This window comes from Serpula lacrymans, assembly GCF_000218685.1.
Source record: "Serpula lacrymans var. lacrymans S7.9 unplaced genomic scaffold SERLAscaffold_17, whole genome shotgun sequence".
Classification (NCBI taxonomy): Eukaryota; Fungi; Basidiomycota; class Agaricomycetes; order Boletales; family Serpulaceae; genus Serpula; species Serpula lacrymans.
This window is the reverse complement of record NW_006763306.1, coordinates 96799-109524: the sequence shown is the minus strand read 5'-3', so window position 1 is coordinate 109524 and position 12726 is coordinate 96799. Positions and strand designations below refer to the sequence as shown.

Genomic DNA, 12726 nt, shown 5'->3' with positions numbered 1-12726 from the left:
TCTCTCACGCAGTGGAGCTGGTCATACAGGCTATGCCCCATGACATCATCAGCCACTGCCTCCATCAACTGTATAATACACATGTACAAATAACCTGTAGTAATATAAATACCCAATAGATCCAGGAGACTCCTCAGCGAGTCCTCCTGTTATATACCCACAACTAACTTGGTCCTACCTAAGGGGTAACCACTCCCTCATCACTACCTTTATAGCTTGTCTGAGTTGTGCGCCAGAGTAACTAACTCTTGGTTGTTACACGGGCAGTACTAGATCAAAGACTTCATGATTGGAACTTGCATATTTCTCGCACACTTGCTGGAGGCAGGGAGAATGTACTTTAACCTGTATTAGAAACAATAAGCACAAGTTTACAGTAAAAAGTTGTGCACATACCAAGAAATTGCTCGAGCCCCAACGTGTTGGCTGTTGAAAGATATCATCAGGATGACCCTGGGGAAGAATCTTGTTTTTGTTGCGACGTGGGCATGTTGTGTTGAAGCAATGGAGGAAATAATCCAGCTCACTTTGTAACCATGGAATGAAAACGAAGTGAAAAACAAGCCTATATAAAAACTCAACCATCAAAAAGTAGATACATAGAGAGAGAACACTCACCGCTGTAAGGCATCATCTGGGTTGTATAGGCCATTGTTAAGTCCTTCGTCCATCAGTATTTCAAACCCAGGGGACCACCGCTTTCGAAGCTGACTCACTTCAGTCAACCTCTTTCCATAGCCTCTTAAGCTGATCAGTTATGGTTCAATGATGTGCCTAAGAGGCTTTTATCCTGGGATTATCCCACATGCAGGTAATCCATCCAGGACTCTCTTAAATTTAATTTATCAAAGTGGTGCCAGGGGTTATTATATTGATTTAAATTTCAAAAGTTATATCCTACATTATTACAAGGTAGGACTATCCTAGGATGTTATAAATTCAAAAATATTTCATAATAGGTAACAAGGTGTCCTTTAGGGTTTATATATGTGGTAGTCTACATATGTCCCAGATACTCCAATAGAATGTCCTTGTTACCCTAAATGTCCTTTAGGAGTACTTGTATAGTGTCCATAATTGTTACAATTAACGTACCAGTACCTACTTACGCTTTACTTTTTTGTACTTTTACTTTTCATTTTCCAAGTCACATGACCAGTCATGTGACCATTTACTTTACTTTACATTTTCGGACTTTTCATAGTCACATGCTAAATATCGGACTTTAAACTTTATTTACAACTGTATAGTACCTCATGTATTTTAGTATATATATAGGAGCAATACATGGGGAAGGACTCAGTGAGTCCTCCTGTTGTCTACCAACAACTAACTTGTTGAATCCTAATAGGTAACCACTCCCACCTCTTCCTCTTCTTTTGAGTGTTGTTTTCATTGTGCTCCAGTGCCCTAAGACTGTGTCTTGTTGGTATTGTCACAATAATATAATCAGACTATTTTGGAATATCATTAGGTACTCCCAATGGACATCCAAGATATAATAAAAATATCCTACTAAACTATTTGAAATACCTAGTGGGATATAAGTAGTATTCAGGGTAGTCTTTATTGGATATTGTGGACATTATACAGATACTCCTAAAGAACATCCGGGATATAATAGGGATATTTTAGATAGTCGTTAAGACACCAACAGTGCAAATACCAGTTCCTTTGGATATTTTAAGCACTATTTAGTACATTGAAAGAATATCCATATATAACTAAAAATATTTTAAAGAACTTACTAAGATACTAGCAGTACAAATAATAGTCTTTTTAGACTCTTTAGATAATATATAATGCTATTAAAGGACAGCAAAAGTAAATTAGGGACATTCTACTAGAGCAACTGGGATATTGTTACAATAACACATTTTCGGACCTTTAATTTCCATTCTCCTCTTTAAAACCTTTTACCATAGTTTTCACACTCTGTGCCATGCGGCACTTTCCCTTCTGTTCAAACTCCCCTTTCTTGCGCGGCGCTGCCCTTCCTTCTATTTTAGATACAAGTCTCTCACACAGTGGAGCTGGTCACACAGGCTGCGCCCTCTGACATCATCAGCCACTGCTTTTATCAACTGTACAGTACATAAGTACAAACACTCTGTATTAGTATATATACCTCAATAGATCCAGGAGACTCCTCAGCGAGTCCTCCTGTTGTTTACCCACAACTAACTTGGTCCTACCTAAAGGGTAACCACTCCCTCATCACTACCTTTATAGTTGGTTCTAGTTGTGCGCCAGAGTAACTAACTCTTGGTTGTTACAGATATCTAGTGAGAAATAAGTAGTATCCAGGGTAGTCCCATTAAATGTCTTGAACAGCATATAATACTCCCAAAGGATGTCAAAAATATAATAGTTATATTTCAAATAAACTTTTTGGAGATAAACAATACAGTTATTAGTTTCTTTACATGTTGTGAGTATTATTTGGTACTCTCACAAATTTATAGATGCAATATGGTTAATATAGATGTACACTGGAATACCAACAGTACAAATAGTAATATTTTTGGGTTTTTTTGGACAAAATGTGGATATTCTTAAAGAATATCTATAACGCAATAGGGACATCCTACCAAAGTATTTGAGATACCCAGTAGAAATAAGTAGCACTGTGTAATTTTATTAAATGTTGGTGTTATACAGGTACTCCTAAAGGACATCTAGGGCATAATAGGGATGTTTAAGATAACCATTGGGACACTAACAGTACAAATATTAGCTTTATTTAGTTATTCTGAACACTATTTGGTATTCTCATAGGATTTCTAGGTAAAATCTGGGTGCCTATTGGAATACCAATAGTGCAAAAAGTAATCTCATTTAGTCTTCTGCACAATATATGGATATACTATAGGAACATTTTGATAAAATTGGATATTGACCAGACCAGGGATTGAACCTGGAACCTTCTGGATACATGCCAGCTGCTCTACCAATTGAGCTATATGGCCAAGGTTATACAATGTAGGATCCTAAACATGACATGCAACCACGGATGTCTTACACAGAATAGCTGCTGCATACTGGGCTGGCTTACAAATTAGAGGTATTATCCTATGGAGTATTGGTATGTCAGAGTATATTCTAACACATTTTGGATAACCATTGAGAAACTAATAGTACTTATATCAGTTTCCTTGGATATCCTTAAGTATATAGTGGAATATAAGTAGTACCTAAAGTGGTTATATTAGATAATTTTAACAGCATTTGGTACTCCCAGGGGATATCCAGGTATAATATATATATTTCTATAACTATTAGGATACTAATGGTATAAATATTAGATTTATTTGCTTTATTTATTGAATACTATGTAGGTATAGGTACACTTAAAGGATATTTAAATCATAATAAGGATATCCTGTAGGAGTATTTGGTATAGCCAGTGGTCTCATTGGATGTTGTGAATGTTATGCAGATACTCCAAAAAACCATCCAGAGGCATAATAGGGATATTTTATTAGTTTTGAACACTATCTAATACTCTTAAAGGACACCTATAAATAGGCAAGTATATTCTAGAGGACTATTGGGACACTAGCAGTAAGAATAATAGTCTCATCGAGTTTTTTTGACAATAGATGGTATTCTCAAAGAACATCTATAGTATTATGAGGATATCCTACTAGAGCATTTGGGATGCCTAGTGGGAGATAAATAACACCCAAAATAGTCTGATTATATTATGGATACTATACAAGTACTCTTAAAGGACATTTAGGGTACAACAAGGACATTCTATTGGAGTATCTGGGACATATGTAGACTACCACATATATAAACCCTAAAGGACACCTTGTTACCTATTATAAGATATTTTTGAATTTATAACATCCTAGGATAGTCCTACCTTTTAATAATTTAGGATATATAACTTTTAAAATTTTAATCAATATAAGGACCCCTGGCACCACTTTGGAGTCCTAGGATTCTTAAATACCCCTTGGATAAATTTAATTTAAGAGAGTCCTGGATGGATTACCTGCATGTGGGATGATCCCAGGATAAAAGCCTCTTAGGCACATCATTAAACCATAACTGATCAGCCTAAGAGGCTATGGAAAGAGGTTGACTGAAGTGAGCTGACTCCAGGAAATCTCTGGCTTGATATTACGGTGCAATCCTTTGAATGCATGTTACACTTGGAATGTACAAGCCTGATAACAACGGGGGTTCCTAGCAACACGGCTGTTTCTGATAAGCCCGTTTGTGGATGGGTTTGAGATGTATTCTGATGATGAGGTTCAAACTGATGAATACCAAGTTGCACTGTCGAAGCATACAATTGTATTGGAGATGTTAACTACAATACAGGCGTCTATATATATTGTCTTAGGGTAGGTGTTTGCATCGAACAAAGGATGACCGGTGAAACTGTAATAAGTAGTGAGTGTGGGAACTAAGAATGAGTAGTGGTAGGTAGCTACTCTGGGAAAGAAATAAGGTCCAAAAGAAATAAAGTCCATAGGAAACACAGTTCATAACATTACCCCCTTTTTAGGTCCAGACTGCTCCGAAGTCTCCTAGCTCTCCATCTACATTGTACCATGCATCTTCATCAAGATCGTTATGCACATTGTCTAATCCCCAACTATCTGCAGAGAAGGGTAATCAGTGTTGTTGGTTACATTTTTTAGCGCGGTGTCCGGGTGCGTCTAGTCTGCATGCAGAACAAGTATGGTAGCAACAATAAATGGCACAATGGCCATATTCGTGACAGGTATAACAACGTCAAATACGAGGGCAACATCATCATCCGGAAGAGGATTGTGAATGAGTGGAATTGGAGTAGTGGGAAATTGGCGAGGGTCTCTTGCTCCTACTGTAAGAGGATGGGGCGTCACCTTCATTGGTCCTCAACGGCCTTCCATCTGGAGATGAGCTGTTGCTCAACATGGGGGTCAGCTTCTGATTTGTGCGCTGCATGCAGGGAGTGCAATCCAAAGGAATAAGGAGTACCAGCTCAGGGCACTGGTGGCGTAGTCAGCGGTTGTGACGTGGTTAAGGGAGTTGGGGGAGGGGCATCGCTGGTTGCATAGGAATCAATATGTCCTGCAATTCTTCTACTACGTTGGCTACAGAGATTATTGAGTCGGTTGTGGAGGAATGTGCTGGGGATGGTGGAGCAGGCGCGGGTAGAATGAGATCTGGGGATGATGGGCAAGATGCTGGTTGAGGCTGGGGCGGTGAATGTGGGTGGTGGCGCCCTGGAAATGGATGTCCTGTTGTGGTGGCTAGGGACAACAAATTTGGGGGAGGGCAGGTGAGATACCCTCATTGGGCGGGGATATTCCTCACATTGTCGCATACTGTCTGGCCCCCTAACCGTAGGAAGGCTTTGACCACTTCTCTCTCTACATTCTTGCAGTTCTTCCTCAAGTGTCGTTCTAGGGATTCTTTCTGTAAGTGTTCCATGAACAAAGTCGCTCCAATACTCAATGCGGAATTGTTGTCCCATGTAAGCTCTTCTACTAACAGACCAAGTGAGACGGTGACTGCATGTAGTTAGTTGGCAACAAGGAGCGAGTGTTGCCAGCAATAGAATGTATCCAAAGGGTAGGTGGTGTTAGGGCAAGTAATGTTAGACTGGTGGAATAGATAAAAGTAGGTGCGCCTATCTGACATCAGTTTGGTGGCATCTATAATTTTGGTTTGTTCGCAAGTAAGGGCGAGGCGGTGTGCCCATTGTGCTTCAGTGATCACCGGTGGTTTGGCGAGGTACGGGGGAAACTGAGGAGGAAGGGTTTGTTGGTTGGTGGGGGTGGTCTGGGATATGGTTGTTCTGGTAGGAGTGTGTAGGAGGGAATCCTGTTGTATGCTTCACAATTTCTGTATCCTTTTATATTCATTTAGGATCTCGGAAACATTCTGTAGGTTTGCTTCTTCTTCCCAAGAATTTTCGGCCAATGGGTAGTCCTTCCATTTGATTGAATATAGGTATCCTTTTCTGTTCTTTTTGTTACGTAGAATAGCTTCTACTTTGTATTCTTCTTGGTCATTGATTATCTCCACCGGCGGCTTTATATAGTTTTCTCCGTGGACTTTGGTTTGTTTGTACGGGGTTAGAAGGGTGGTGTGGAATACTGGATGGATTTTCCATGTGTCAGGAAGTTTTAGTCGGTAGTTAGCCAGCGATACCTTTTCAAGGATGGTGAAGGGTCCTCCTTATTTCCAGTTGAACTTCCGGTAAGGTGTTCCTTTCTTCTTTAAGTTAGTTGCTTCCAGCCAAACTTTCTATCCAACAGTAAACAGGGTTAGTGGATGTTGTGAGTATTTTTTCATGCGTGTCCTTGCCAGTTCGTGGGCTTGTGATGCTATGTAACGACCAAGAGTTTCTTACTCTGGCGCACAACTTGGACAAGCAAAAGAGAAGAGAGAAAGGGATCACCCCCTAGGTTTCAACGGGTTTGTTGTGCTAGACAACAGGAGGACTTGCTGAGTCCTTCCCCATGTATTACTCCTGTATATATACTAAAATACATGAGGTACTGTACAGTTGTAAATAAATTTAAGGTCCGATATCTAGCATGTGACCGGTCACATGATGAGTCTAGACACTGGTCAGGTAATGTGTCACATGACTGGTCATGTGACTTGGAGAATAAAAGTAAAAGTACAAAAAAGTGAAGTGTAAATAGGTACTGGTACGTCAATTGTAACACGCTATGATCCTTGCTTCGAGTAGGCTGGATAGTCTTTTGCTTACTGTCAGTATGTTGGTTGTTATGGGTGTTGTGGGGAGATCCCTATGGTGATATCCCATTATGAGGTAGAATGGTGATTTGTTCCATGCCGAATGTGGTCTATGATTGTGGCAGAATTCTGCCGTCGTGAGACATTCTGTCCAAGAATGTGGTAAATTGTTGCAGAAGATCCGCGAATATGTTTCTATCTCCTGGTTTACCCTTTCGGTTTCTCCATCAGATTGGGGGTGACATGCGGTTGATAGAATTACTTTGGTCTTGAGTAATCTGGCCAGTTCTTTGGTAACCTCTGATGCAAACTGTGGTCCTCTGTCAGATATGAGTTTGTCATGTAATCCAAATCTTTTAAACATGTGTTGGTGGAATAATTTAGCCGTTCCCAGTGCATTAATAGTTTTCTTGCAAGGCGATAGTATTACCCCCTTTGTAAGGCCATGGTCCACCATGACCATGAGACTGCCATATCCGTTGCTTTCAGGTAGATCTGTGATGAAATCAATGGATAGGTTCGTGAATGGTTCTGTAGTCTTTGGGCCCAAAATTGGCTGTATGGGTATTTTGACTGGATTGGTAATTACCTTGCTTTGTTGGCACACGGCACATCCTGTGACATAATCTTTGATCATCTGTGTCATACCTGGCCAATAATAGTGTCTCGTTACTTTTTAGTTGTCCTGGGTGTCCGGCTGTTACCAAATCATATTGTTGTTGAATACATGCCTTTCTCTCGGTGCCTGTGGGAATGTAATGGCGACCTTTGTAGAATATGTCATTGTTTTTTGTGGTCCAATCTGTTGGGTCCAAGTGCATTGGTAATTGGGTTCCTTCCCGCAAACTTGTTTGTATATGTGTGAAAAATGGGTCAGTGTTTGCTACTGCAGCAAAAATGGTCTTTGGAAGTAGTGGTGTGTCTTGTTCTTCTTCTTCTGTATATAAATCCGGTCTTCTGGAAAGGTTATCCGGAATTGTCATATGTGATGTGTTTCAGGTATGTGTTTCAGGGTATAATTGTACTGTGAGAGTAGAAGTTGCCAATGCCTCTGCCGTGGTGTCAATTTTCTGGCTTCTTGCCAATACGTGAGATTCTTGTGATTGGTTAAGATTTCTACCATGTGGGCACTGCCTAAAATGTAATGTTTCCATTCTTCTAGTCCTCTGATGACGGCAAGCAGTTCTTTGTCATATATTTGGTAGTTATTTTTGGCTGCGGATCGCATTTTGGAGAAGAAGGCACATGGATGCCATACCCCATTGTCATTGGGTTGGTTCAAAACTGCTCCAGTTGCATATTTGGATGCATCCGTCGCAATTTGGGATGGTTTGTTTGGGTCTGGTATTTGGGTAACTGGAGCTTTGCTGGAACAGTGTTTTAGTAGTGTAAATACCTTCTCTTCCATTGTGGTCCAGTTCCAAATCTTCCCTTTTTCTAATAGCGCATTGAGTGGCCTTGCGAGTTCCGAGTAGTGGCCTATAAATTTGCGGTAAAAGTTGCCGAAGCCGAGGAATTTTTGGACTTTGTGGACATTGGTTGGGGTAGGCCAATCTCTGATTCCTGCTAGCTCAACTGGGTCCATTTGCACCCAGTTGTGACAGGCGATCATGCCGAGATAGTCTATTTCAGCTACATCAAATGTGCATTTTTCTAGTTTTAGGTATAGGTCGTTGTCGCGCAGGTCTTGCAATACTCATTTTGTCTGTAGGATATGTTCTTCTGGTCCTTTGCTAAATATAAGTATGTTGTCCATGTATATGATCAGCCATCCTTTGTCTATCATATCTGCAAAATAGTTGTTCGTCATGCATTGGAAGGTGGCCGGGGAATTGCACGTGCCAAAGAACATGACTGTTGGTTTAAAAAGTCCTTTTCTGGTTTTAAACGCTGCTTTCCATTTGTCTCCTTCTTTTATCCGGACGTTGTTATATCCCCAATGTAGATCTAGTTTTGTGAAATGTGATGCCCCACTAAGTTTGTCTATGAGGTCGGGGATCATGGGTAGTGGATAGGGATCCCGGATCTTTTGTTTGTTGAGTTGACGGTAATCCTGGCATGGTCGCAAAGATCTGTTGGTCTTGTCTATGTAGAAGAAGGGGGAAGCCATCAGAGATTTGCTTGGTCTGATATATCCTTTTCTGAGGTTGTCGTTAAGGAGTTTTTCCAGTGCTGTGTTTTCTTTTGGTGATAGGGGATAGATTTTGCAATCTTTGGGTCTAAACTCTGGTTTTAGGTTTATAGTGTGATCGTAAATCCTTCTTTTGGGTAATCTTTTGTAATAATTCACAGTAGACTCAGAGAGTACAGAAAAGCACGTCTGGGTCCTTGCGATGGAGTCAGCACTTAGAGCGCCTGCCTATATATGGTGGTGCTCTAACCAACTGAGCTACCAGCCCTTGGATATCAACACTCAATTGCACAATGTGTTACAATTGATGTGACAGTACCTACTTACACTTCACTTTTTTCATACTTTTACTTTTATTTTTCCAAGTCACATGACCAGTCATGTGACACATCACTTGACTAGTGTCTAGACTCATCATGTGACCGGTCACATGCTAGATATCGAACCTTAAAGTTTATTTACAACTGTACAGTACCTCATGTATTTTAGTATATATACAGGAGTAATACATGGGGAAGGACTCAGCAAGTCCTCCTGTTGTCTAGCACAACAAACCCGTTGAAACCTAGGGGGTGATCCCTTCTTCTCTTCTCTCTTATGCTTGTCTGAGTTGTGTGCCAGAGTAAGAAACTCTTGGTAGTTACACAATATTGTTTAACAAGGCCCAGGCTTTGACCTTGAATTCCAACATCTTTCAGAGGCCTTCTTGTCGGGGACCTGTGCAAATTCTTTGTAGACTTTGGGTAGTTCCGTTATCTTTTTCCTGACATTGTTTTGGATTGCTAACTCTATGGTGGTGTTAGTTTTCGGAAAAATCTGTGTTTCATGTACATAGTTGATTAATAGTTCCAGTTAATCAATTTTGATGGTGTAAATCATGGATTGGTCGGAATGGGATCAGATTGTGTGAATGGCATGTTGGGTGTCTACGCTTTTTGATGTCCAGTCTATAGTGGGGTTGACCTTGTGGAGCCATGGGTATCCAAGGAGAATGTCTTCTCCTCCTAATCCAGTGATGAGGAATTTGCACATGGTATTCCTCCCTCCTGCTTCTATCCATTGATAGGTGTAGTGGGTGATCTTTCCTCCGTTGCTGATAGTTCCATCTACATTCTTGTATGTAATGGGTGTGTCAAGCTTGTTAAGTGGTAGGTGATGTTTGATTGCAAATTTTGTGTCCAGAAAGTCGTCTGTCACCCCTGAGTCTATTACTGCTTTGGTTCCAATGGTTTTTTGTTGTAATGTGGTGTCAATTCATAACAAGTTTAAGTTGATTGTGGATATGGTTACAATGGCTATTTTGGACGATATTAGCATTGGGGTGGATTGTCCTTTCCAAAACCCTCCTTTTGTAATTTGTCAATGGTGCTGGCACGATCTGCTTCGCTGAGTTCTCTCCACATTTTGAGGATGTGGGAAATTCCTTTTCCATCTTCCACCACAGTTTCCGTTTTGTCTTTTTCCGCAACTTCTGCCGTCTGAATTCTTTGGTCTGGTTGTTTCCCTTTTTTTTTTCCGAACAGAACCGTGAGATATGTCCTTGTTCTTTGCATATAAAGCATCACCCTTCTTGTTTGAGCAAATCTTCTTCATCCTTGGTTAAACATTTCACCAAGGATGACTGGCTTCTTCCGCCTTTTTCCTCTTTCCTTTTCTCTCCCTTCTTTCCCCACTTCCTTTCACTGATACTGTTCAAGTTCATCCAGTTGGCATCTAGGCCAGCAACAATGCTCATCCATTCTGCAATATTTTTGGGTTGTGTGGAGGAGTTAAGTACATTTTGAAGGAGGTATGGGTGTATAGAACTTTTGTACACCTTGATTAGTCTTTTTGTTGTTTAAGCCGCTTTTTCCTGCTTCTACCATGAAACAACAGTTGAAACTTACTGCCGTTTCTCCTGTTTCCATTTCTATCATCATGAGGGCTGCGCTGGCTGTTCCTTTTACATCCGCAGTAATAAATGTCCCGTTAAAGTCGGTTTTGAAGTCCGTCCATTTTGGGTATTTGCCCAATCTGGTGTATTTCATTAATTTGGTTTCTTTCCACGCTAGGGCTGCTGTGGGTATAGCTGTGGGTGGCTTCCTGTGTAATACTGCAGCAACGTGTTCTGGCTATGTAGAATGTGTCTGCTTGTTCTCTGTGTGACTCGAGTGATGTCAGTGTGGAAAGGGAGGTGGTGCTGCTGTTCTTCTTCTCATGATACTGAGGGATGTGCTGACGAGTGATCTGCTCTGATTGTGCCTGGTGAGTGGACTCTCCTTGCACATTTTGTGACTTTCTTGTCCTTCGCTATAGCATGGGATGAGGATATGGAATATGATTATTTGTTACACTTGGAATGTACAAGCCTGGTAACAACGGGGGTTCCTAGCAACACAGCTGTTTCTGATAGGCCCATTTGTGGATGGGTTTAAGACGTATTCTGATGATGAGGTTTAAACTGATGAATACCAAGTTGCACTGTTGAAGCATATAATTGTATTGGAGATGTTAACTACAATACAGGCATCTATATATACTGTCCTACTTTAGGGTGAGTGTTTGTGTTGAACAAAGGATGACCGGTGAAACTGTAATAAGTAACAAGTGTGGGAACTAAGAATGAGTAGCGGTAGGTAGCTACTCTGGAAAAGAAATAAGGTCCAAAAGAAATAAAGTCCATAGGAAACACAGTTCGTAACAATGCGTATTGTAATGTCTGATTGAGGCCGGGGTCATGCATATGGTGCAGGAGGGTTTGGGCATTTGCTATTTCATTGTTCTTGGTACCTGGGTCACTCTGGGTGACAAGCGGCATACCTAAAATGTGATGTTAGCTACTAATAAATAATATGATAAAGGGTTATCATGCATACCACCAAGTTTCTCCATAGTATTGCAGTACCATCCACAGATTAATCGCAGATTATGGTTGGTCCACCATATTTTCAGCCATAAAATCTTACCAGAAAACGGTTCCAACCCTATATGAAGAAAAGGCTAAAACCACCTCCACTTGTCGTGTTGGTCAAAACTCCAGAAGTCATTTACTCCTGCGGTCTAAAAATAACTGCATTTCAGCCTGCAATGTTGGCATGCTGCAACATCGTTAGGATGCTCCTGGTTCATGTACTGAAGGATTAGTTTACTGTTGGTTAGGAGTTAGAGTTAGATCTAGCACTCTTAGGATGTACGACTTACCGGGGAGCCATTATTCCCTCCTCTTCACATAGCACACTCTTTATGTTGTGTGACCCTTGATTGGATATCACATTTGCAAATGTTCAGCGGTGGGTCCAATACTTTGCAGGGTGTGTGCTTGTCCTCAGGTGCTTTTGAGGCCCCATTTCATGCATTTTGTCTTAAGCAGGGCAAGGCTTGAACATTCTAACATTAGTGTATCAAAATGTAGTGCAGCAACCAACAAGACCTTTAAAGGCCCACACAGTCACGGCGGATCCCTGAGTGGTTAATTGACTGACAGGCTTGGCCATCGGCAATAAATCCACAAGTGTATTATATGCACGACAAGCTATACTTTGTTGCATCAAAAGACCCCTTCAGGGACATGAGGATATCTGGGTTTGAGTACCCAGCAGTGACATATTTCTCGATCAAAGGTCGAATTATATAATCTGGAGCTACATTTAACACACAAAAAGTAAGTGTTGGATACAAGTGAATATATGTAACAATGTACGCGGCTGTGTGTTAGAACCATTGAGGCCTTTTGGGTTGAACATGAGTGAAGCAAGCTGGTGAGGGGAAAGGGACTTGCAACTCAGAGCAGTCAAAAGACTGTAAGTTCAACTCAAACACGAGGGAGTTGTGCTTGGTAAGCTCATTTTGCTTATTGCCATACCTCATACCTCATGTTTCCATCATGTTCAGAAGTTACTGAC

The 12726-nt window shown here is 40.9% G+C and overlaps 1 protein-coding gene across 1 annotated transcript; it reads right to left on the bottom strand.

Annotated features, from left to right (window-relative positions):
• Positions 1–5022: 5022 nt before the first annotated feature.
• SERLADRAFT_443224 (uncharacterized protein) lies at positions 5023–5479 on the bottom strand (the record flags this gene model as incomplete). The annotated part of the gene is made up of 2 exons (XM_007323838.1): positions 5023–5255; positions 5332–5479. 2 exons carry the CDS (start codon positions 5477–5479, stop codon positions 5023–5025), a joined length of 381 nt encoding a protein of 126 aa, XP_007323900.1.
• Positions 5480–12726: the final 7247 nt, after the last annotated feature.